At 37.6% G+C, this 12,937-nt stretch overlaps 1 protein-coding gene across 5 annotated transcripts in view; it reads right to left on the minus strand.

The window, feature by feature from the left end:
• Window positions 1-12,937, minus strand: part of Gk (glycerol kinase) — a 76,587-nt gene that overhangs the window by 33,689 nt on the left and 29,961 nt on the right. For 3 of the 5 annotated variants that reach the window (XM_013507561.1, XM_013507562.1, XM_013507563.1), the window contains exons 5-7: window positions 6,349-6,432; window positions 2,559-2,635; window positions 271-408 (exon numbers count right to left, since the gene is read on the minus strand). In XM_013507561.1, the coding sequence (XP_013363015.1) occupies window positions 271-408; window positions 2,559-2,635; window positions 6,349-6,432 (299 nt within the window). The remainder of the gene's footprint in view (window positions 1-270; window positions 409-2,558; window positions 2,636-6,348; window positions 6,433-12,937) is intronic. The other 2 variants (XM_005410126.2, XM_005410125.2) reach the window with 1 other exon arrangement.

Raw genomic sequence — 12,937 nt, forward strand, 5'->3', positions numbered from 1 at the left:
AAATAAATTATCCGAAAGATAACAGTAAATATGAGGTCTAGTTGTTGGTAATTATCCTCCAGTTTCAATAATAAAGGCAGAAGTAGGCAAAAGTGCTTCTCAAAGGAAGACTGTGATATTCTGCTGTCTTTTGAGAGGTTTTCCTCAATAATGCTTCTACTTAAAGTTTGAATTACTGGCAGAAAATGTCAGGCAAGGAAGTGCAAGCAATTTCAGAAAAAGTTCTCCATACGTTCTCCAGAATTCTACATACATTATATATAAACATACCCAAATAAGCCATGAATCAATAGTCCCAAAAAGAGCTCTATTTTCTTCAACAGCCTTTTGGACTTTTCTCACATTATCGAGGAGCCAGCGAAGTTTCACTGCACTGAAGTAAGTGCTAAGTGGAAGGCCTGTCTTGGACTAAAACAGGGAGTTCAGTCAGCAAATTAAATATGTAACAGTTGAAAAACAAATCTCCAAACCAAAGAATTCAAGAAAAAATATCATATAACAGTTAATGGTCCTAAAGGCAATCCCATAGTATTATGAATGGCACTGTATTCCTGCCTCATGACATGTTCATGAACAAGTATCAGAGTAATTATGTTTGCAGTTCAAAGAGCATCCACATAACAATGTGAAGAGAAAATTAAATGATACAACATCCTGTGGTGTGCTAATGGTGTAGTACAATGGTAATGTTAACTTTTGCAATCAATTACTACTATATGTAGAACTTAGCCCCAAACTCCCAGTTTATATTTCATGAAATTGATAAGCTATTAACAGAGAGTATGTCAAATCATAAACTAATTAATGACCACTACACACAAACACATATTCAAATAACACATTAATACAGGCAGAGACTAAAGTAGAGCTCAAAGACATGCCGGATTAAAGCCACAGAGTTGCCCTAAGGAAGCATGTGGCTAGTATCAGCAAATACATAAAACAAAAGGAATTTGGATGGAATAAAGGCTAAAGAGTAGAAATAAAACATGTATGGGCTTATCAATCTTTGAGAATGGGTGAGGCCCAGCTCTTATTTCTGTTAGCATACTAAATGTCGTTTACGTATAAAGCCTAGTTAAAGCTAAGTAGTTAAGCCCAGTGTGCTGCTGTACTCCTGTGTGTAACCTCAACTACTACAGGAAGCTAAGGCAGGAGGATTGCACATCTGAGGCCAGCCTGGGCAGTTTAGCAAGATGCTGTCTCAAATTTTTAAATTAAATAAACATGTCTGGAGCTGTATTTCAGTGGAAAGGCACTTGCCTAGCATGCATTCAGGCCCTGGGTTCAAGCTTCAGCACAACAAGAAAACTAAAAATAAGGTGAAGTGGTTAAAAGAACACATACATGAAAATAATACAACTACTGTTTCCTTCCTCTGAAATCTATTCTCATTTATCACCTAATGACAGAAAGTGAAATCTTTCTCCTTCTTGTCTCAATCAAATGTCTTAAAAGAAAATTCAAAGCAGAGTATTTAATATTTAAATGAGATCTGTAAATTAAGAATCTTGACTCAAAATTTTCTAGTTCTCCTAGGGGAAAAAAGACTCAATGCTCAGAAATAATGGAAGAAAATAAGTTAACAGAAATATTATTTGACTTGAAGGACCCGAGTTATTCCACAGGATGCCCTGGGAAGATCCATAAAGGCTGCAGGGAGGTGGTACACAATCACTTATGCTTAAGGTGCAGGTATAAGGTGTAAAAGTTGCTTTAAGTGGCATTTGGGAGAAGAGCGTGCATCCCTGAAGCAACAGACAGCTCGAGTTAAGGAGGATGAGAAAAGAACAGAACATGAAACGGGTAAGAGTTTACTCAGGACAAGCCTGAAATTACTTGGGTAGGGGGAGGAGACAGGGAATGGTTTACGAGATTGCTGCAATTAATGGGATTTGAATCCTAGAACCGAAAAATACCAAAAGGATCCAAAAGAAAATACCAAAAGCATAAAAAGGAGATAAAGCAAACAAACACCAAAAGGGAACTTCTCTTTGGATACAAGAACCTGGCCTTGACCTTGCTAAGAAAAATGCTTTATTTCCAAAATTATCTCTCCATTCATTTATCTGAAGAGAGATCTATATAAAGACTGAAAATTAGGTAATTTTTATTAGCTCTCTTCAAATGAAGAAATTAGAAGGGCTATTCAATAAAGGGCTCAAAGATACACTTTCTCTCTGTTCCTGAACTCAGATGCTTAAAGTCTCAAAAGCATCCAGAACATTTTTCAGTGGGCAATAGCAAACAGTGGGATGCACTGCTTTAACTTATAGAAAGCACCCTTTGCGGAGTATGGTTTAAACCACTGAAAAGTAGTTTAATCCCCTCCAGCCTGTCAACTTTAAAAGTATTACTACTCCAATCTACCACAGAAAGAGAAAGACAGGAAGGTAAAGGCTTGATTAGGCCTCAGTTGTCTGCAGGAAATATTCTACACACTGTATCAAACAACCATTCTGCCACAAATGTAAGGCCCAGATAGTCTTTTTAGTGAAATCTGTAAACTTCTTTTTCAAACAAACATTCTTTAGTATACTTTTGAAGAGATCTCTTACCTTGACAAAGTTATTATTTCCTGGAATTCTTTTACTAAGATTCTCAACGGTAGACTGGGTTCTTAGATCAAGCCACACTATAGACCAAAATATAATTAATAATATATATGAAAAACTTCATAAAAATAAGAACTTAATGAAATCACTGTCAAGGATAGGAGACTGATTAGTTTCCATAAGCAATTAAAACGCTGTAGCTTTTACAAGACAGAAATTAGAAAATTAGAAATGAATGGGGATATTGTTAGAAGAGAATAAATTTATAGGGAGAATTTAAAGCTTTTATGCAAAATTACAGACCATGTTAGGAAACAATACAAACCTTCGTGCTCTTACTTTCTGTGTTTTTCTAATAGGAAAAACAACTATGAAAATATATAGAATATGGATCTTCAAAGCATATTCAAGTACCAAGAAGACCTAAGAGGTAGGCAGGCTGATTGGCAGTGCAAAAATTCAGAGGCCAGAATAAACTATATTTTAGAAAACTTGGGAGCACTCTCTGACAATGACATAAGACCTAACCTTATTACTGAAGGAAGAAAATATTTAGTTTTGTAAGTATGAAATGCTTATTTAAATTAAAATCTTTCAAAGTGTACTAGACCTAAAAGCCAAGAAGTATTTTTAAAAGTCACCATTTTCTATGCTGTATTATAGGAAGAAAAATCTCCATTTTAGCAGATCAACATTACTAGATTGCCCTTACTAGAAAGTATGTCTTCCTTCATGACAGATGGCTTAAGCAAGAGAAATTATTAAATAGTACAGAAAGCAATTCTGAGAAGCAACCAATATCAATCCACTGAGCTTTATTTGTGAGACTTAATTTTTGCATTTTATTTTAACAACATTTGATCTATCCATGGTCATTTGATATTTTTAGGACACTGCCTGTGCTCAGATGCCTCCTGAAAAAACTCAGACCCACAGTCTATTTAAAGGACTCCAAGGATGATAATACAGGCCTGCCTGCTACACATTTGAATGCTTACAATTATTGTCTAGTTTGGTTCACCCTTAACTACATTATTCTGCTCTCTTCATTTAAAATTAATTCTTTCCTGTAATGAATTTTAATCAATTCTAACTATTTAAACTATTATTTCCCTTGAGGGCTCTGTTGCTTGATTTTGACAGAGGCTATTTCCCATTAGATTTAAATCGAGAACTTCAGGAAACACTATTTTCCATAGGTATAAAACATGGCAAGAAAAAGACTCATTATAGCCAAAAAAAAAAAAAAAATAGGAAGAAAAGAAGACCATGAACATATATGGCCCTTAGATGATATCTGCATTTGTTGTCCAACATATACTCCTCTTACATCTGGAAGGTGTATCTCAAATTCTCTTTAGGAAGCCAACTCTCCATCTCAGCGTGCGGTGTGCCTGAGATTTCACTCTCTTTCTCCAGCTCCTGTATTGGATCTGGACTCCCGTGGTTGCTGATTCAGGAGAGAATATGTGGTCAAACAGCCCAAGTGAGATGTATCCTTGGTCTACAATAGTTCCTCTTCTCAGCTAAGCCTGGCAGTGTGTGACTTAGGTCTTCCCTGCTGAAGGGAGATCTGAATTTACCACATCAGAAACTATCCCAGAAAAGACCAATTTGTGGGAGAGCCAGGTGACACTGTCCAAGCCCAGAATCAAATAGCATTTAAACTAAGCAACTCTTGGGTGGCTGGTGGCACTACACACACAAAAAAATTCCTTTCCTTTTTTCTTCAATGGGTTAAGAGTTATGTTTTCTAATATTTACCCTGTGACTGATAGAAGCCATTAGTGACATCATTACAGAGGTGGCAAGATCTCCCATGCCCAGGGAACCAGGGAATCCACTTTTTACACAGTGGCAGTACCATACGACTGTGACAAAAGTAGACCTTCCTTATAGTCAAGCAACCTTAGCAGGAGTTATTGGCTTAACAGGAATAACTGAAAAAAGTAGAACAATTTGAGAGAGAAGTTTTAAATCTGTGATAGGTTGAATGAACAAGCACTTTCTAGTGCTCAGTGTTTCAAACTACAGTGAGGTATGAGTTTAAAACTCAATTTAGTGAGTTCTAATGACCTATTTTACCAAATGAAATAGAATATATTGGAAAGCCGGCCACAGTGGTGCACGCCTATAATCCCACCACTTGGAAGGCTGAGGCAGGAGGACCACTGCAAGTTCACGACCAGCCTGGGCTACAAAGTGAGCTCAAAACTAGCCTGAACTGCATAGCAAGACCCTATCTCAAAAGACAAAAAAAGAACATATTGGAATGGTAAATGTTAAAAGTTCAGTGTACTTGGTAAGATAAATATTGCTGAACGTGAGGGCGATCTAGCTGTGACATCTGTCACCCCACTGATCAGCAGGGTTGATTCAGCTGAACTGGTTGGCTAGGCAGGTGTCCCCTTCCTCCCTCACCCTCCATGTGTGTCCCTCCCGAAGCTGTGTGCTCGGTCGAAGAGGATGTGCACCCCCAATAGAGGAGGACCATTCCTCAGTCATGGGTATACACGTAGCTGCTCCCTGGCTAGAACCTACCAACAAGCTCTTAAGAGAAATACTGATTTAAGAAACTTGTCTTAGTTATGTGGGTTTGCTAAGTTAAAAAAGTAAAATATATGTATTTTTTATCAAGGAACATGAACAAACACACTTGAAAAGTCACTGCTCCAGGCTTTTTGTTTAATGTCTTAAACCTTCTACATGAAGCTTTCCTCACATTTTAATTGACAAGCATTCACTACAAGGCTTTAAGATGAATTACATTTCCCAAAAGTCTGAGATAGTAGGTCCGGGGAAGAGCCCATAAATCACCTTTTAAATAAGCGTTCCACTTTAGGAAATACTGCCAGCCTCCATAGCACTGGGCCTTACCTAGAAATCATACCAGAACCACCAGGAAAACTTTAAAATCACATATCCAGGCCCTGCCTTGTAGGATTCTGGTTACAGGCCTAGGCAAGGGCTAAACCTCTGTACTTCTGTGAAAAGTATTCCAAGTTATCTAATATAATATTAAAACTTGAGAATCTCTTTTGTAAGGCATATTCTTTAAGATACTAGATGTGTTTCAACTATTTATTGAAAAAAAAGTAAAACTAAACAAACTGATGATTAGCAGGCTCCCAGAGTCCACGTGGCTCTGTGACTCTATTAACTTCTTTTCTCCACAATTGAAAGCTTGCAGTTACATCTAACAATAGCTATCCACAGAGTTAAGCCTTCACCACAAACAATCAAAACACTAGATGTGGAAACCATAGTTTTACATTTGGCTTTGCCTTCAACAAGCTTTATGACCTAGGCAAGTCATTTTACCCTTCCTGGCTTATATTTTCCTAAATATAAAAGGAAGTACTCTGGGATCTCTAAAACCCTCCTCTTCCCACTATCCCATGATCACAGAAGGTTATTAAAATATTTACTTTGTTTTCATAGCTAAAGACTTTAAGTTAATTACAGTACATGGAATGAATTAGTAAAAACTGCTAAAGATAAAAATGTCAGTTGTTGACAGACTACCAAGCAATTCAAATGTTCAAAATTAATTGAATTAAGAACAAAAAAATTAGAAAACTCATTAAAGAAGCTAAGATAGCAGAATTAGACTTGCAGAATAAGAGACCAAAAGCCAAAGGGAAGACCCCAAGCCAGAAGACTCAGTCCCTTGTGTGGGTAATTTCTGAGAACAATCAAAAGAAGTGACAGATCTAGATCTGGTAGCAGCAATTTCCCCCAACATGTCTGAGTTGGAAGGGTAGGAAGTGAGCAGTAGCCAGGACAGCAATACCTGAGGAAGAACCAGCAGCTGGAACTGAGGAGCCAGGGGGAACAACGGCAACTGGAACGGAAGGGCCAGGAGAAACCGGAGCGGCTGGAGCATTAGGAGAAATAACGGCAATTCATGCTAGAGATGGTCAGGTTCAAGATCTATGCACTTCTGCTGACCACTTAGGAACTGGTAGATCACTTGAGCAAGTTTATCAGAATGAACATTTTCTACACATGTGAGTGTAGGAGAAGAAGAGACAAGGAATAGAAAGGGAACACAGGAGGTCCAGTCTAAATGTCTGCTTCAATAATATTTCCATTTGATGAAGACCAGGTAATCATTTTCTTCTTCTTCAGGATGGCACTTTTCCTATCTGGCAACATACATGCATTCTAGTTAGAAAAGTGGCTCGGTTACTTATTGACCACTGAGTTGAAATGATGCATGATGTATTTATTGAGGACACACATTCCCAAGGTATACGATAGAGGGACGCTAAAGAGCATGCTACAATCTCTGTTGTCACCATCTGCTGTAAGATATGAAAGGGCTGCTTCAGGAAAGCATGGCCCAAGGCAACACTTTCCTAGTAGGGGCGGTTGGAGGTAAAGGCCACCTCCATAGGAAGAATCAGCAATTGCTAACTTCCAAAGTGATGAGGAAAGCCCATGTAGTGGCACATGCCTATAATCCCAGCACTTGGGAGGCTGAGGCAGGAGGATCTCCGCAAGTTTAAGGCCAGCCTGAGCTATGTAGTGAGTTCAAGGCCTGAACTACATAGTGAGACCCAGTCTTAAACAAAACAAAACAAAACAAAACAAAAAAGTCATTAGGGAAAAAGTATAAAAGGAAAATAGATACTAGGGAGTCCAGAACACTATACAGCATGCTTTTAGAAGGTATATCCTTCATGTAGATCAAATAAATTGGAATTAAATGGTCTAGACAATCAAATGAATAGGCTAAAAAATTTTGGATGACTGGAAGGAAACTCATTTGTATTAAAGTCACATCCATTATATGTCTGGTTGACTTAGATTATTCTGGAAAAAAAAAGTTTTAAGAGTGAACAGAAATGTAGTTGCCTCATTCCCCACAGTCCAGAAGGCATTATTTTAGTGTTTAGAATAATAAACTTCAATGTATTCATTATGTATTATAACCATGTACTAATAAAAATAATAAAGTAAAAGGTATAATAAATCTTAGAAATTTGCATGATTTTTGGAGTTAATACAAGGAAAAAGCATCTAAGAAACAAAATAAAAACTAAAAACACACACAGAAAAACAACTAGAGAACATCTAAATTATTTCCAGTTGGCTAGAAACCAAACAGTAAATATCTTTGGAGATGGTTTGTCCTAATAAGGAGTGAGACGAAGGTGAGGCTCCAGGTTATGGAACATATCCTAAGCAAGGATTGCTCACAGGTACACAGTGCTATTAGGTTGTACCCCTCAATAACATAATAACTGTAAAACATATGTAACTACTACATCTTACCATTCACCAAAGGTAAGCTATTAATTAAACTGAGTAAGAGGTCATCTGCAAATGAATAGAGGCTATATTGATGACTGCCCCTCACTTGACATTTTCAGAAACAGGTGCCCCCCTTCCCACAAAAAGGAGCGTGGGGGAAGCAGAAGAAAGTTAAAACCTATTTCCTACGCTGGGCATGGTGGTACATGCCTATATTCCCAGCACTCTGGGAGGCTGAGGCAGGAGGATTTTGCTTTTGAGCCCAGCCTGGGCAACTCAGTGACTTAACAAGATCCTGTCTTTAAAAATTCTTAAAAGCTTGGGATGTAGTTCAGTGCAAAGGCACTGGGTTCAACATCCAGCACTGCAAAAACAAACAAACAAACCTATTTACTCACAGGTGTGTGTGGGTGTGTGTGTGCGTGCGTGTGCGCGCGTGCGCAAGCATGCCACAGGGTGGGGGCTGAAATCTATTTCAGTTCATAGGTGTTTAACAACCAAAATTCCAATGATAAACTTGAATGTGAGTAGCCCCAGGTAGATTCTGCATTTTCCCCAGAAAAATGTATCATACATAAACCAATCATTTAACTGGCCTTCCAGTTGGGAGCAGTGGACATGGCCAACACTGGAGCCTTTTAATCTACCAGACAGACACTGGTTTAAGTATCCTACATGAATTAACTCATTCATCTTCTCTTCAAACCAATAAAGTCCCTATTTTTTTTTTTAGTTTTTAGGGAATTCTCTTTACACTTTCTTTTTTATTAGTACATGTTTTCAGTACATAGAGAAAGGTCCATACTTTTAATTTCCTCTGCTTAACTGTCAAAGGAAAAGATACACAATAAGCATAAGAAAATCCAGGATTTGAACCCACAGTTTGAACTCAGAAAGAAATTTCCATAATATAGGTATAGCCACAATAAATTCATAGTCTTAAGTGGATAAAAAGAGCTATTAAACATTAATGGTCCTAAATCTTTGCCAGTTACACTTTAAGAATATATAAAGAACTCAAAAATTAATCCCCCAAAAAATCAAGTAGCCCAATCAAATAGGCAAAGGGACTCAGAAGACACTTCTCAAAAGAAGAGCAAAAGGCCAGTAAGTACATAGAAAAATATTCAACACCTCTGGCCATTAAGGAAATGTAAATCAAAACTAGTTGTGATTCGATCTTACCTCAGCCAAAATGGCTATTATCAAGAATACAAAAAACGCTAAGTACTGACAAAGATGTGGGAAAAAAGAACCCTTCTACACTACTAGTGAGAATGTAAATTAATATGGTCACTTTGGAAATCAGTAAGGAAGTTTTCAAAAAAACTAAAAATAGAAGTACCATTTGATCCAGCTATATTACTTAATATATGCCTGAAGAAATTAAAGTCACCATACCACAGGGATACCTGAATACCCATTTTGTTATTGCAGCAGAAGATACAGTACAATAGCCAAGACATGGAACCAATCTAGGTGAGTGGATAATGAAAAAGTATTATATTTACAAAACTAAAGGCCGGGCGTGGTGGCACATGCCTGTAATATCAGCACTGGAGGCTGAGGCAGGAGGATCCTTGAGAATTTGAGACCAGTCTGGGCTACAAAGTGAGCTCAAGGCCAGCCTGAACTACATAGTGAGACCTTGTCTCAAAAAAAGGGCAAAAAAAGAAAAACAAAACAAAATCCAGGGTATTTATTCAACGATACAAAAAAGAAAATTTACAGCTGGGCGTGGTGGCACAGTCTTGTAATTCCAGCGCTCAGGTGGCCTGAGACAGGAGGATGGTTACAAGTCTGAGGCCAGCCTGGGCTACAAAGTGAGCTCAAGGCCAGCCTGAACTGCATAGAGAGACCCCGTCTCAAAAAGACAAAAATTTCGTCAATTGCAGAAAAATGGATGTATCTGGACATCATGTTGGGTTAAATAATCCAGACTCAGAAAGACAAATATCACATGATCTCCCAAATCTGTGGAATCTTATAAAGATGACACGAAAGTAGATGGAAGATTATTATTAGACAAAAGGAAGGGAAGAAGCAGGAAGGGGAGGGTACATAAAACAGTGAATAGCAGACAAGAATATAATCAAAATACATTATATGCACACTTGAAATCCTGTCAAAATGTAAAACTAGCGGGAAGGGCGAAGTAAGAGAAATGACACAGAAAAAGGATTAAAGTACATTATGAACATGTACCAGTCTGCCAAAATAAAATTCATTAACCTGTATAACCAATATGTACTAATAAAAAGTAGAAAAAAATGCATGGTAAAAGACTGGGGGAAAAAAGGATCCTGACCATAGTTTACAACCCCAGGAAAGAGTTTAAACCGTTATGTGAAAACATCTTTGTGACACCAAATGAGAACTGGGAAAATAAACCTGGGAAAAATATTTGAGGCCTCAAAATTGAAATCTAAATCAGTTTCTTTTTATTTAAACTAGCCAGTCTTGAAGAATTCACTCATTGAAAACTACAGCAGTATTTCTTTACCCAGAGTTCAAAGAGCTGTAAGTCATGCAAAGAACTGTGACTGTAATTTCTTTCTGTATTAGATGTATTTCTCATATATAGCATACAGCCAGATTTTGTTTTGGATCCATCCTAGTAATCTCTTTTGATTGGTGAACTGAGTCCATTCACATTAATAGTTATAATTGACAGCTATTGACATTCCTGTCATTTTATTATTTACCTGTAGCAGTTTTGACTTCTTTCCCTTCTACTTAATTGCTACACCTACCTGATCCATTCATTCTATTGGACCTTTTGACATTGTTAGCTTCATCACCTCTGAATTTTGTTTATTTTTTCATAGAGCAAGAGTTCTTTTTATATTTTCTTCATTAATATCTTTTTGTATTACATTAAAATAAAAGACCTGAAAAACCAAAACTAAAGCTTGATAAAGCTTATTTCATAAAAGAAAAAAAAATCTTTGCATTCCAAAGAAACAAAAATGCACCCATTGTTATTAAGGCCAAACATGCTTAGGGAGTTCTTGTTTGTTTGCAATCTATGGCTTCTTTTGCTCATTCTTTGAAACAAACAGTTCTAGGAAATTTTGAGTTCAAGGTTCCTTCAGACCTCTCAATAACTAACAAGACAGGTTAATCATCAGTCTGCATTAACCAGTATGTTAGGAAACAAAAAGGCAGACAAAAGGATGTCCAATGTTAAAATTTTAACATTCTACATAAAGAGTTATGTGAGGAGCCAGGTATGGTGGTGTGTGCCCTTATTCCCACCACTCGAGAGGCACAGGCAGGGGATGCTGTGAGCTCCAGGCCTGCCTCAGCTACATAAGGAGTTGAAGGACTGCATGAAATACAGAGCAAGACCTTTGGTCAAAAGCAAAACCAAAACAAAACAAAAAAGAGTTGTGTTACAGGGACTTGAAATCTAACATCTTAGAAAAACATTTGCAATACCATTTGAAAAAGGAGAGCCAGGAGTGGTGGCACATGCCTATAATCCCAGCACTGTGGAGGCTGAGGCAGGAGGCTGAGGAAGGAATATTGCCATAAATTTTAGGCCATCCTAGACTACATAGTGAATTCAAGGCCAGCATAGACTACATAGTAAGACTCTGTCCCAAAAAACCAAGGGGAAAAAAAAAGAAATGACTTTCATGGGTAGTTCTCCTTCACACACTAAGTCTTCAACCAGTCACTCTTGCCTCACTGATTATTAGTTCCTAATATGAATGTTATTTTTATGTTAAATCCTAAATTGTTCTCTACAGAAAGCTACCAGAGTGAGGGTCATAATGCCCAGGCTGGGCATGCAGTGGTGAGTGACTCAACCTAGTCAATAAGGGGAGTAACTTTGGGCAACCTTATTTGGGCCAAAGCACTTTACTGGTAGCATCAATAAAAGCAATATATGTGAATATCGCTGACTCAAGCCTTCCCTCATTCTACATTTGAAACAGGTGGGTAGTTTTGTGCTTCTTTTAGTTTAGTGTGCAGTTTAATTTTCAAACCATTTTGATTAATACCTAAAAGACATCAGGGTATGAAGACCACTAATAAAAGCTAGATGTGGAAGACAAAGGCTTATCAAGTAGTTGGATACAGGGAACCCTTAAAAATAAGTTAATGCTAAAAGGAAAAAACATCAGGGAGTCAAGGATAACTAAAGAGAGGGAAGTGAAGCCAAAGGCCTGCTTTAGATCCAGGGCCCCAAAGCTCTTGTCAATCCACCAATGATGTTGTCAGAGTAAATGGCTGTGCCACAGTACAGTGGACAATACTCTTTCTCAGTATTTCACTTTTTCAGCAAGACTATGTCATGGACACCAGTGGTATTCTGAAATTCACCATCTTGCTTTCCTTGTCACTATACCGGTGGTGAGTGAAATCTGTGCCTAAACCATAAGCAACGAAGGTGATACAGAAAGAAATTTTTAAAAATGGGAAATATAAACTGCTTCTTTGGGTTTCCTTTATAATACTGTGCATGAGTTACACAATTGAATAAGACAGAGAAAACAGAAGACAACATTAGGCCTGGAGTGCTAGAAATTTACAACAGAAGAGATAAGGAAAAAAAATTCAAAGAGACTGCTATGAACTGTGTGTGCCCCCCGCAATTCCTACGTTCAAATCCTAACCCCTAATTTGATGGTATTAGTAGGTATCTGAGAGATAGTTGGGGCACAAGGGTGAAACCTTTATAAATGGGATTAGTGTCCTTACAAAAGGATAGGATAAAGCTTGTGTTTCCGTTCTCTGCTCTCCACTACATGTGGATGCAAACAGAAGACCCTCATCTGCAAATCAAGAAGCAGACCCTCATCAGACTCTAGGTCTGGTGGCATCTCTACCTCATACTTCTAGCTTTTAGCAGTGAGAAATAAATTTTTTGTTTAATAAGCTAACCAGTCTAGAGTACTTTTGTTATAGTAGTTCAAACAAACTAAGAAGGGGAGAGGGAGTATAAACCCACAGGATGTGATATAAACAAAGCCAAAGAAGCTAAAACACAAATATATGTGATCTTCTGGTTCTGTTTCTAGCAATTGCACCTGATGTTGCTTTAAAATAAAGCTGCTAAGGATTTATTCCTATATATTCCTAGCTGAAGATTTACATGGAGATATATCTTGGAA

The sequence above is a fragment of the Chinchilla lanigera genome, unplaced genomic scaffold (assembly GCF_000276665.1).
Source record: "Chinchilla lanigera isolate Chin_1 unplaced genomic scaffold, ChiLan1.0 scaffold00130, whole genome shotgun sequence".
NCBI classification, from domain to species: Eukaryota; Metazoa; Chordata; class Mammalia; order Rodentia; family Chinchillidae; genus Chinchilla; species Chinchilla lanigera.